Here is a 12,693-nt window from a genome sequence, read left to right on the forward strand (position 1 = left end):
TCAGTGGAATTGAACTGAGAGGGAACTTGCTTTAACACATATCTTGTTTCCTAAGCCATGGCTTCTTCGCCAAAGGACATGGCTTCATTTGTGAAGTTGTTTGCCGTTCCCTGCGCCTGACCTTGGGACATAGGTGTTTCTCCCAGCTGTGTCAGCTGATGGCCTCCTCCAAGAGACCTGCCCCAGTTTCCCCAGGTAGAACTAATCTCTCTAACCTCTGTACACACTTCTAATACAGCACTTATCAGAAACATGAATAATTAGCCGTATGTGTTCACGGCCTTTATCTTCCACGCTAAACTTGAGGCAGTAATAAGAAACTAGTCTATACTGCAACAGAGGAGATGGGTCTGCTCTCGATTCACCTGCAAATGGCTAAACATATGAACTTGGGGACGGCATTGAACTTCTTTCAGCTTCGGTGTCAGCCCCCATAAAGTTGGAGTCCTGAGCTGTTGAGGTCAGAGGCTGCAGGCAGTGAGGAAGGTATAAAGCAAGGGCTGTAAATTGCGTTCTCCACACAGAGCAAATATTCAGTATATCCTGCTTGGCTGCTGTTGTGGTTAGCTGTGAACGCTCTCTCCGAGGGGAGGGTTAGATTATATTCCCTTTCCTATCATTTCTGGCCCTGGACACAGTGTCTGGCACATAGTAAGCATGAAATAAATGTGTGTTAAATAGAAGGGGGTAGAAAATTTGCTTTGCCACACCATGAAAGTAATTTCTCTCTCTAAATACAGTGTCAGCCTCTTTGAAACACCACGCTTAAGGAAAATGAGCTGCTGCCAAGTCTATGATCAAAAGTATGCACATCGTTGTAATTACTGGGGAAATGATTAGCGTTTAATTCTTATGTTTTGAGAAAAAAGAACACTTACATTAGGCTGTCTTTTCATGGTAAAGTATATTTTAACTCAGAGAAAAAAACACCCTAAGAATAAATCTAAGTTTTTATCTATCTTACTTGTTGGAAAACACTGGAAGAGACAAAACTAGTTCATTAAATCTATATTTCTTCTTTTTCTGAAGTCTATATTTCATCATGACCCTTGCACATACTTACACATGTGTGACTGAATCCAAACTCCACAAAATAAATTTATCTTTACTTCTGGGTAGGTGTGTTAATGCTTTCTTTATTCTAGTTTTTAAGGCTGGTACCAGGGCACCAGACAAGGTTCAGAATTCAATGACATGGAGGTTCAGCATTTTAAAGGCACAGGATTCAGTAAGAGACTAATTTTCTTCAAGCGTCCACGGACATCACTGTTAACATTTGACTGACTTGAAAGAATAGTACTAGGTTGGCCCTATAAGATCCCTATAAGATACTCATGTAGTTAGAACTATGGAAACCAACCCCTAAAACCCCCGTCTTCTCCGCTTGTCTGGACCTCCCTCTGACAGAGACCTATGGCTTTGACCTCTAACAAAAAGACCCGTGTATTTGCCCGGTGCAGTAGGAGAGCCCACATAGGGACAGCGGTGTAGTGACCTACCTTTAGTCGGCTTCACACTCATCCCGTCCGGCACAAATCCTGACAGCCGGTGGCTGTGGTGAAGACTAATCTGAATTGGATTTTCTAAACCCTGAAACTGCATCACCATCCTTAGCTTCCTCACGGCAACTGAGAAGGAGCCGAGGTAAGAAACGACAGGGGCCAGAGGTTGGTGTGGTTTACTGATTAACCCCATCGCTGAGCGGAATATTTGTAAATGTTTATGAGAAAAGTCCTCAATGCCAAATTGCCTAGTAAGCTGGAAACTGGTGTCTTAGATAAACATTTTGGGGAGCCCTTTCCCAGCCTAAGAACCTTTTGAGGGTAAATTTCCGTTCACTGCCTCTAAGACTGGCTGGAGGTCAAATGCCACATGGATGGATCTTTACCTTTGTAACTAGGGCAAATTTGTAACAGCAGAAGCATTAAGGAATAAGACTTCACAGTTAGCCTGAGAAGCCTACTATAGACCTGGACAAATGGGTTTGTATCTAGTAATATGTGAAGAACTGTCCGGCCCATACTCCAGATCATATGTTGAAATCCTAGCCCCAAGGACCTTATAGTGACCTTATTTAGCAATCCCACTATGGCTCATGTCCTTATGACAGGAGAGAGAGAGAAAGAGAGAGAGAGAGAGAGAGAGAGAGAGAGAGAGAGAGAGAGAGAGAGAGAGAAGGACCTGTGGATGGAAAATGAAGCAAAGAGGCAAGACATGACTTTGATATGACAAACAGAAAGATCTAGAAGGATTCCTTCCTGGGAGTCTCAGGAGGAGCCAATCTTTCTGACACCCCGATTTTAGACTTCTAGCCTTCAGAATTCTAAGTCAATACATTTTGTTGTTTAAGCCATGCAGCTTTGATATTCAGGCACAGTAGTCAAAACCAAAATAAATAAATTTAATAAATCCAATCTTTCTTAATATCTACAAGCTCTATGGACAATGAACACGTACATTTCTGCATTTATTTTCTCATTTTTTAAAAAAAGGATTGATCCAGCATGGTGGTGGCATACACCTTTAATCCTAGCACTTAGGAGGCAGAGACAGAGGATTTCCATGTGTTCATAGCATGCCTGGTCTACAGAGTGAGTTCTAGGACAGCTAGGTCTACACAGAGAAATCCTGACTCAAAAAACAAACAAAAAAGTTGGCCTTTATTTTTATGCTATGTATCTGCATGACACATGTGTACCTGGTGCTCACAGAGGCCAGAAGAGGGTGTGGGATTTTCGGGAACAGTAGTTACAGAAGGTTGTGATCTGTCACATGGGTGCTAAGAACCAATCTCGGGTCCCCTGCAAGAGCAACAGGTGTTTTTTAAATGCTGAGACATCTCTCCGGCTCCAATTTCCTAATTTTTAAAGGGTGGAGGTGATAATAACACAACTCACAGTCATATATGATTTAAATAAAATAATATAAAAATGCCATAAGTATATTGGTGGTGGTAGTCACTGTACTGATATTATACTTAGACAGTTTGAAATTATAGCATGGCTTCCTTATGGGATAGAAATGGTTCCATTTTTAAAAACATGTACATAATTTCTGAATATCAGCCTTAAGACTTTGCTGTGTTGCTGTTGTTGTTGTTGTTGTTGCTGCTGCTGCTGATGCTACTGAGAAAGTGTGAGCAATGGATTCAGTAGACTCAGGGTTGATTCCAGGCATGACGCTACTAGACATGCTATGTAACTTCAGGTAAGTCTCTGGGCTGCTATGGGCCCCATTTGTCTGCCTCACCAGATGGAGAAATATAGATAATAATAGATAATATCCCTGCCTACACCCTTCACAGGCTTGCTGTGAAGATAAAATGAGATTATCAACATGAAAGCAAATTCAGAGACAAAGGTGATACCTGCCATAATTTGCTGACAGCCCCACAGCCTTTATAAGTGTCCAAAGTGTATTAACACATTATCTCTCAGGAGCCTCACTTCTACCATATGTAACAGCGTCTTACTTATGAGGCCCACTGTCTTCAACCCTATCTTACAGAGGATGAATGACAACTCAGTGAGGTTAAGTGACTTGTGAATAGTTTACAAGGAATGAAGCAGAGACGTTAGCATTTGACTTCAGGATCAGAATCCGGTGGCTGAAAGGCTAAGGCACATCCGCATCACTCCCTGTAGGACTGAGGGGACCTCAGGAGATGGGGTAGGAAGAATGTAAGAGGAACAAAGAGGTGACTGTGGTAGAACACTGTCATGGGACACCACCACTGGGCTCCTGACCTCACAGCAGCTGAGCTTTCTGGCACAAGACCTACAAGAGATTGGATAAGGAAGGCTTATCTTATCATGGAGGAGAAGGGCCCTTGAGCCCACCCACCAGGACCTATAGGCAGATAATGGTAGCTGAGCAGAGGGTGTTCACAGGGCCATATACCTCCCTGAAGACCTATAGGCACTTAATGATCTCTGGGGGAGGAAGAAAGATTTTCTCCAGTGGCTTAGATAACTTGTGGCAAGAGGGCCACACTCCTGTAAATAAGTCCTTACCCAGGACGTGTAAACAGCTTTAATAAAACTTATTGTATCATTAATGTAAAAAGACATGAAAGTAAAAGAGAGATTAACTAAGTATTTTAGTTAGGGTTTTATTGCTGTGAAGAGACACCATGACCACGCCAACTCTTATAAAGACAAACATTTCATTGGGGCTGGCTCACAGTTTCAGATGCTTAGTCCATTATCATCATAGCAGGAAGCATGGCAGCATGCAGGCCGACATGGAGCTAAGAGTTCTACATTGGGATCCACAGGTAGCAGGAAGAAACAGTGACACACTGGCCAGGTCTGAGCATCTGAGACCTCAAAGACCATGCCCTCGTGACCTTCAACAAAGCCACGCCTACTATAACAAAGCCACACCTATTCCAACTAGGCCACAGCTCCTATTAGTACCATTATGAGCCTATGAGAACCATTTTTTTTTTGAGAGCTATTTTTATCCAAACCATCACACTGGGGTATCAGCAAGAATGCTGGGAGAGGAGAATGGAGAACTGCCTCCTGTTAACCACTCCTTTCCACTTTCGTGCAAAGGTGTACTATCTGGGACAGTAGCCTCTGGTTACGTCCGTCTGTACTCGAGTAAGTGGTGGAAGCTCCTGAGTCACACACTCATGTGTCAGTGTTCCACATGTGGAGAGTGCTTGCTACGCTGGACTAAAATAGATTCAGGACATGTCCAGCACCATAGCAAGTTCTGTAGGGCAGCATAGCTGTAGATTGTATAGATCAATATGAATGGCAGCCCAGCCAAGGTACATTCATTGGGCATCGCTGTGACGGGGTAGAGCAAATACTGGCAATGCTTGTCTAAACACTCTACTGCAGGAGAACTGTGACCAGCATCCTGTGATACAGTCTTGGGACTTTTGGGATAGCATTGGAAATGTAACTGAGGAAAATATGTAATAAAAATATTAAAAATTAAAAAAAAAAAAAGAAAATACTTTCTCTTTGGTTCGTGGCTCAGTCTCTGAGAGTCCCCAAGACTCCAGGTTAGTTGACTCTGTTGATTTTTCTGTGAGAGTCCTATCCCCTTTAGGGCCTTCCACCCTTCCCCCAACTCTTCCAGAAGAGTCCCCGAGCTCTGTCAGGTTCCCCAACAACTGGAGCGGGGCTGTCCCTAGAGCTGTAGCCTGCCTGTGGAATCTGTTCTCCAACTGGACTGCCTCATTTGGCTTCAGTGGGAGAGGATGTGCCTAACCCTGCAGAGATTTGGTGCTCCTGGGCAGGGGGTGTACCCAGGGGCCCCCTACCCTTTCAGAGGAGAAGGGGGAACGGGAGGGATGGACTCTGTGAGGCAGGGATGAAGGCAGTGACTGGGATGTAAAATAAATAAATACATTAATTAATTGAAAAAAAAAGAAAAGAAAATGCTTTCTCCTCTGAGAAGGTGAATAGAAGTGTTCTCTTAGCTGGGAACCTTCAGCACCCAGATCCTATCCCTGTCCTAATAATATTGTGGGTATCTACTTGCTGTTTAAAGGAATGTGGGTCAGATTGTTTGACAGCTTTAAATATCTACTCTCTCTCTCTCTCTCTCTCTCTCTCTCTCTCTCTCTCTCTCTCTCTCTCTCTCTCTCTCTCTCTCTCTCTCCCTCTCTCTCTCCCCATAAAAGGGCAATAGTACTGACAGGTGTCCCAGAGGAGTCTCTGTGGGAATTAACATCAACAGCAAACAGAGTACAGGTGCTTACAATGCCCCTGGCTTTTGGAGAAGGACTAAATGAGGCCAGTAACTTGCACAGAATGGTGGGATGTGCCTGAACCACAGGCAAGCAGATGGCAGAGACAGAAGTGAACCAGGCAGTCTGCTTTAAAAATATATAAAGTAGCTGGGTATGCAATCCCAGAATTTAGGAAACGGAGACATATGTATTAGGGATTCAAGGCCATCTTTAGCTACACAGGCCAATCTGATCTACGTGAGAACATGTCTTGAAAACAACAAGAGGTTTTAGATTTTTAAAATGTACTTAGTCAATATGGTGTCTGACATATGGAAGGCGTTCAGGAAAAGTCATCATTTTGACTCTTCTCACAGCTGTAAATTTATTTGTGATCTGACTTTATGGTTACTTTTCTCAGCTTGGTACCCCTAAGAATCTGCTTCTTATCCTACAAGGATGAGAGCTAAATTGTAGAGTTTAGAAGAATCACCCAGCAGCTGGCCAACTTGGCTATAACTCTCCATCTTATGCCATGCCTTTACCAAAGTATGCATGCCCTGGCTGAACGCAGCAGCGATCCACATTGTAATAAGGAAAGGCTCACTCGGTATCATGCCTTGACCCATTTCTATACTTCATGAATAAAAGACAGGATATGAGATTTCCTGCGATAGGAAAAATTAAAGCCACAGGGAATTAGGAAAAAAAAAAAACCCAAAACTTTAGAGACTGTTAAGAGCTGTGGAAGAGTTAAGGATGAGGAAGGCTGGGAATGGCTCAGTGACTGAGAACTTGCCTAGAGTGTGAACGGTCTTGGGTTCAAGCTCTAGCACTGGGAAAAAGGGAAATAAAGAAAAGAGAGAAGAACAGAAACTCCAGTAACACTAAATAAGGCTGATGTTGCCTGAACCAGGCATAGTTTCCATCGCCTGTAGACTTCTAGATTTAGTTCTACCAACAAGTTAGAGCCACGTTCGCTTGAGCTGAGCTCAGTGAGATGGGAAAATACTGGAAATCAAATGTCAGAAATACCCTGTAAATCCTCATCTCAAGAATTTTAATTACATTTGGAGACATTTGGGTGGTTCGGCAACATCTGGAAGAGTCTTTCTAAATTGAAGTACACAGCTTTGGAAAGAACCAAATTTCAAAGTGCACGTTTGCTAATTAATGATAAAGCATACTCGGAGGAGGCGGACAGAAATAGCTTCGTGACGTTATAAAGCAAGGAGGAATAATCAAAGATGATGGAACGTGGGAACAGAACGCATGAGGTTCAACTGTTGCTCCTCTCTGGGCTTCACTGTGGTGCAGAGATTTGGGGAGAATATTAGGTAAAATAATAATGATTATATATATATGTATATGTATATATATATATACATATGTGTGTATGTGTTTATGTATGTATGTATCTGTATACGCACACACAAACATGGATTCCAAAGTTGTCGTTAACTTTAGCAGCAGTGTAATGTGTAATGCTAGGGTGAGGCAGAATATGAATCTCGTTCCTTAAGGTAGCGGGAAATGTATTTGCATATTGTAGATTCTTTTCGGCTCCTCTACAATTCTTTGTACTTAACAGTGAAGAGTGAGAGAGAGAGAGAGAGAGAGAGAGAGAGAGAGAGAGCACTTCCTTCTTTGGATGAGTGGACTAGTGTTCGTCATTTCAATTATTTTAAATTGCAGCTCATGGCAGTCAAGCTCCAGATGAGCCATGATGGTTTATGATGTCTTTGAGTTTCTAGAACACACCCTCTCTCTCACAGCCCTTTCTTCTTTTCCAATGCACTTAGACAGGAGAAAACTGAAGTGCAGAGAGTCCCACTTGCCTCTGATTTTAATTCCCTCAGTTGTATCACCCCCTCCCCACTTGAGCTCAGTATATCTTCCCCAGGAGCACAGAGCTCAGGGGTTTGAAACATGCTGCTCTGTGAACTTGAGTCCTGGGAACGCCAGACTACTCTTGCCTTTGCTAATTCTGCCCTGTCATTAAGTATATGATCTTTGAAGTTCTGTAGGGGTTTTAGTTTCTCAAATGTACTAAAATAAACCACGGGTTTTAATGAATATACCACCTCTGACTCTGTGTGCTGAACTGCAAGAAGCCATGGACTTTGCCATTATTGCCTTTTATTGGGCACTAATTACATAAAACCTTGCCTTCTTTCATCAGAGATGCCCCTTTTAAGCCATCAAATTAATCTTTGACCGAGTTTCCGACTTGCAGGCTCTCGCAGGGGAAAGGAGACTTATCTCTATAAGGCCATCTTGTCTTTCCATTCCTCATGCTCCATGGGGATCTGTTTACCGATGGGCTAGGTTTCCATGTGGGTCTAACAGGGTGGCAGGATAAGTTCAAGGATCCTAAGGAAGTGGTTTCTGCAATTCTATATCACATTTGACCAGGCTTTTTTTTTTCTTCCTTCTGATGCTAGTGTAAGAGTGCATTGGCCCACCTCAACTCTGAGGTGTGTTTTCAAATACCGAAGGGGACGGCAATTTGGCTTGAGTATATGAATGCTCTAGAAGGGTAAGAGAGTTAGTGTCTCAGGACCTTCAGCTAATGAAGCCAGCTATTAAATGCCCACTTCGAAATCTCCCAATGGTCCCAGCTCACTATGCTCATGACACTGATCTAGAAGCCTCACCTCACACTGGTCTTCTCTCCTTCCTCCTCCCATGAGCTTACCCCTCCTCACCTAAAGTGGTTGCACATAGTCCCTCTTTCAGACTCTAGCTTTTGGTATTTCTCCTTCATTTTAAGCAAAGCCTTTGGAGAATGGAAGAAGCTGGATGCTGCCATTAGGAAGGGCGTCAGTGCCTCCCTCCAGTACCTGCTAATATGTATGCATAGGTATTTGCCTTGAAGACAGTCACCTTCCCAATATCTCAAGGTTGGGATTTCACTATTATAAAAGTTTCACTTTATAGTAACTTGAGTATAAAATAGCCACTTCTCTAGTGTTTTTATTGTCCTACGTAAAAATGCAAAGGTAAGACCTTTTCAAGTCCATTCCAGACTTGCTAATCCTTCCTTCTAGAATGTTCTTGATTTCTTAGTTTCCAGTATTGAGTTGTCAGTTCCACAGAAGTCTTCATTAAAGCCATTAAAGCAACCCATTCCTCCAGTCACTATGACATCACCTCTTGCTATTGCCTAACAGCAATAATAATATAATAATAATATGCTATTGGCATATTATTTTCTAATACTTTCCTGGAATTAACATTTGAACTTATTTATGGGCATACTAATTGTGAGTCCATTTTCCACTAAGATCTTCCCTGTTTTATTTTTATTTTTTGCTTTATTCCAGTGCCCCAGGCAACATCAGTGCTCAACATTTGAAGAGAAGAAATGATAGCTACCCCATATGCTTGTCCTAAAATTTACTTGCTTTTGTAACAACACAGGCTTTAAGTAATACAAACCACTGAAAGGAGTTTACCTCCCTGGTCAGTTGAAGCCATAGGTTTCTAGGTCTCTGTCATAGCTTAAGATGCAAAAGTGAGGAGATAGGGTCTGCGGGCTACTCATCCAGGGCTAGCAGTCTTTGTACTGATGTGCCACAGCCTAGACTTGGGGAGGGGCCATAGTATCCATCAGTGCCTTCTGGACAAGAAAATGGAGAAGTGGAATGAAGGACTCTGTTCTCTCCCTGCTCTCCTTTAGCCCAGTTGGGTGTGACTGAGGCCCCAAGAGAAACAGATTTGGAAAGAATGCTTAGGCCTTGCTCTAGAACAGTAGTTCTTACCCTTCCTAATGCTGTGACCCTATAATACAGTTCCTCATATTACAGTGATCCTCAGCCATAAAATCATTTCACTGCTACTTCATGACTGTAATCTTGCTACTATAATGAATTTTAATTTAAGTATCTGATATGCAGGATATCTGATATGTGACTCCCCCAAAAGGATCACAACCCCATTTATGTATATGTATATATATATATATATATATATATATATATATATATATATATATAGAGAGAGAGAGAGAGAGAGAGACAGAGACAGAGACAGAGAGAGAGAGAGACAGAGAGAGAGACAGAGAGACACAGAGAGAAACAGAAACAGAGACAGAGAGATGGAGATATATATGTAGATTTATATACATACTTATATATGTATATATGTATATGAACACACACACACATACACACACACTCAGAGCAACAACACAAGAAGCAGAAGTTGCAGCAGTGCATGCTCTGCTGTCATTTGCAAGTGCATCTAATCTGTCAGAACCTTCTAGACCTTACTCTTTAAGGTCAACCTTGTACCTGGAGTGTAAAGCTGAATTAGTTTGTAAGCAAAAAACCTACATTTTCCTCTCTGTGTGCAAACTTGAGTCTAGGATGATTCATTTTTAACAATATTAAGACTGGCAAATTTCAATTGACCATTGTAAAGTCTTAGGGCAGGAAGTGGTAGTTTTTCTTTAAGAAACAATAGTAAGGAAAATTTTGATTCATCTATAGTATACAACATTAATATAATAATTATGTGAGCTCTGATTGGTACACCAAAAGTTATCCAGATCTCAATGTGTTGATTTTTCTAAGGGAATACAGAAGAGCAGGCTAGAACAAATGGTCAAGTGATCAGAAATGGAAGCCTGATCTTTCATTGCTCACAACTGACCCACAGGATGGAGCCCTACTGGAAGAAATAGGATGCAAGGGTGGTCTGTGAAAACTGGCATTTCACAAATAATTACTGCTGAATGTGCTCCCTCTGAGAACTACTGATCAACATCTCCTTTCTCCCCTTAAAGCCTCTTTTATGCTTCCTTCCTATTATTTATTACAAGATTGTTGTTGATCTGGTGTTCAAGGATAAATGAAGCACAATTGTTGCCAGCAAATGCTTTGACACATCAGGCTAAGCAGATGTGTAGGTAGGCAATGTGAGTACTAGCCCACATGCTGGAAATGTATCAATTATTACTATATAGAAAAAAATAATGGCTAATAGATAATAGAGCAGCACTAGCCAGTATCTGACACCAACTAAGGGATCATGCCTTAACATATTGATCTTGGTGAGATTTCAAGTGTTTTTTTTTCTTCCGTTTTTGTTATAGTCTACCATGGTCTATGTAATGCTGGATGGGAACTGGGGGCAATCTAGCCTCAAGGGAAGGTAAGTTACACAGAAGGAAGTCATTCAAAAAGTGGCAGAGTGCTCCCTACCCCACCCAAGACATGCCCTCATTTTGTCTCTTTGCTAATGTTCTCAGTTGAACTCTTTATACTTAGATGTTTTTCATAAATTCATAAAGTGGAGCAATATATCATTTTATGGTGTCATCTGGTTACAGATCTACTTAAAACCACTTAGTACAATTTGTCCTCAACCTAGTTTAAATGACTAATCATGACACTGTGCCAAAGATTTCCCCCCAGTACGGGAGGAACAGTGGGAGGAAGCTTCGTGCTGAGCACTAAGTAACTTCAGCCTTTAATAGGTATCATATTAAGCCATAAGCATTATGATTTCATTCGTTAATACCTGTTATAATAGTACGAGGATTCACTCTAGATCAGGAAGTAGTTTCTACTCCCCACTCAGTTAATTATCTAGTCTCAAGGCAGAGACTGACAATCCTCATATATTAAAAAAAAAAATGAGGACCGAGATAAAGAGCACTGGGTTCAATAAATCCAAAGTACAGCCTGGCTGAAGAGTTCACATTTATTGAGCACTTGGAGGAAGCAAGAACATTTTCTCAAATTCACTGCTGAGGCTTTCTTCTGACATGGTGAGCTTGTCAGACTCCTATTTAAATCATTTTGACAACTTACCAAATAAGCTTTCAGAAAGAGAAAACTCGTCCGTAGCCTGTAAATGGGAGTGCCCAATCAGATTCATTTTGGATACCACTCAAACTTTTCAACTTGAGAATGTACTTCTGGGATGGTGGTCCTCAAATAAGATCCCTGGAAGGCAAAGACACAGACACGCTCATGGTTGCAATATGGAGTCAGACATTACTCAAGAGAAACAGAGAGAAAGCAGTCGAACATACAGATGTCCAAGTGACTCCTCTGTAGAGATTTTTCTATAGCCTTTCTGTATGCATTTCTCAATGTTATGATTATATCTCATTTGAACTTAAAAATATTCAAGTTATATGCCTTCAGAAGAGCTTTTTTTAGTTTAATTTTCCATATGTTTTTCATTTAAATTCCAGTATTTGGGGATTTAGGCAAGATGTGATAACATTTGGGGTTTGTTTTTACTTCTTTTATATATAGAAAGAAAAACAAAAACATATATAAAAGTTTTAATTTAAAAAGCGGTCATCTTTGATTTATTTTCTTAACTTTATTTAAAAGTAGAACAGGGCTATGTAAACATACGATAGTAGTTTCATGGTACCTCTTATTATAATTTCCTTGGTTAGTTATGAGTTATATCAATAGGTCAAAATTCAGAGACTGATTTATTAGGACAGACTTGATTTCTTGCTGCAGGGGAAATGTTTAGGAACTCTTACTCATTCAAATGTCTACATTAGTTCTACATTAGACTAGGGTAAGACCAAAACGCAAAGGATGTAGGGTAAATAGAGAGATAATAGAGGCTGGAGAGATGTCTCAGCCCTTAAAGGCACATACTGCTCTAGAGAGGATCTGGGTTCACTTTCTAGCACCCACATGGAGAATTACAATTATCTCAGAGATAATTCAATTTCAGAGATGTGACACCTTCTTTTCTGCCCTCCGAGGGCTCCAGGTATGCAAATGTGCCCAGACATATATGTACAAAATGCTCCCACACATAAATTATATTTTTTAATTTTAAAAAAGAGAAATAATGATAAATCTTACCCAAATGTCTGAAGCTTCATTCTGAAGGAATTTCTAGAGTTTATTTAAGAGAAGCAGTGTCCACACTGAACTGTTTCTGTAGGTCAGCTTGCCTGCCTGCCTGCCTGCCTGCCTGCCTGCCTCCCTCCCTCCCTCCCTCCCTCCCTCCCTCCC

General features: G+C 41.3%; 1 protein-coding gene across 4 annotated transcripts in view; it reads right to left on the bottom strand.

Annotated features, from left to right (window-relative positions):
• Positions 1–12,693, bottom strand: part of Nr1h4 (nuclear receptor subfamily 1 group H member 4) — a 79,910-nt gene that overhangs the window by 51,083 nt on the left and 16,134 nt on the right. For 2 of the 4 annotated variants that reach the window (XM_021173869.2, XM_021173868.2), the window contains exon 2: positions 11,512–11,646. In XM_021173869.2, the coding sequence (XP_021029528.1) occupies positions 11,512–11,578 (67 nt within the window). In that variant the 5' untranslated portion in view covers positions 11,579–11,646. Of the gene's footprint in view, positions 1–1,499; positions 1,776–11,511; positions 11,647–12,693 lie in introns of those variants that run through there. The other 2 variants (XM_021173866.3, XM_021173867.3) reach the window with 2 other exon arrangements.

The sequence above is a fragment of the Mus caroli genome, unplaced genomic scaffold (genome assembly GCF_978045245.1).
Source record: "Mus caroli unplaced genomic scaffold, Mus_caroli_1 scaffold_9, whole genome shotgun sequence".
NCBI lineage: Eukaryota > Metazoa > Chordata > Mammalia > Rodentia > Muridae > Mus > Mus caroli.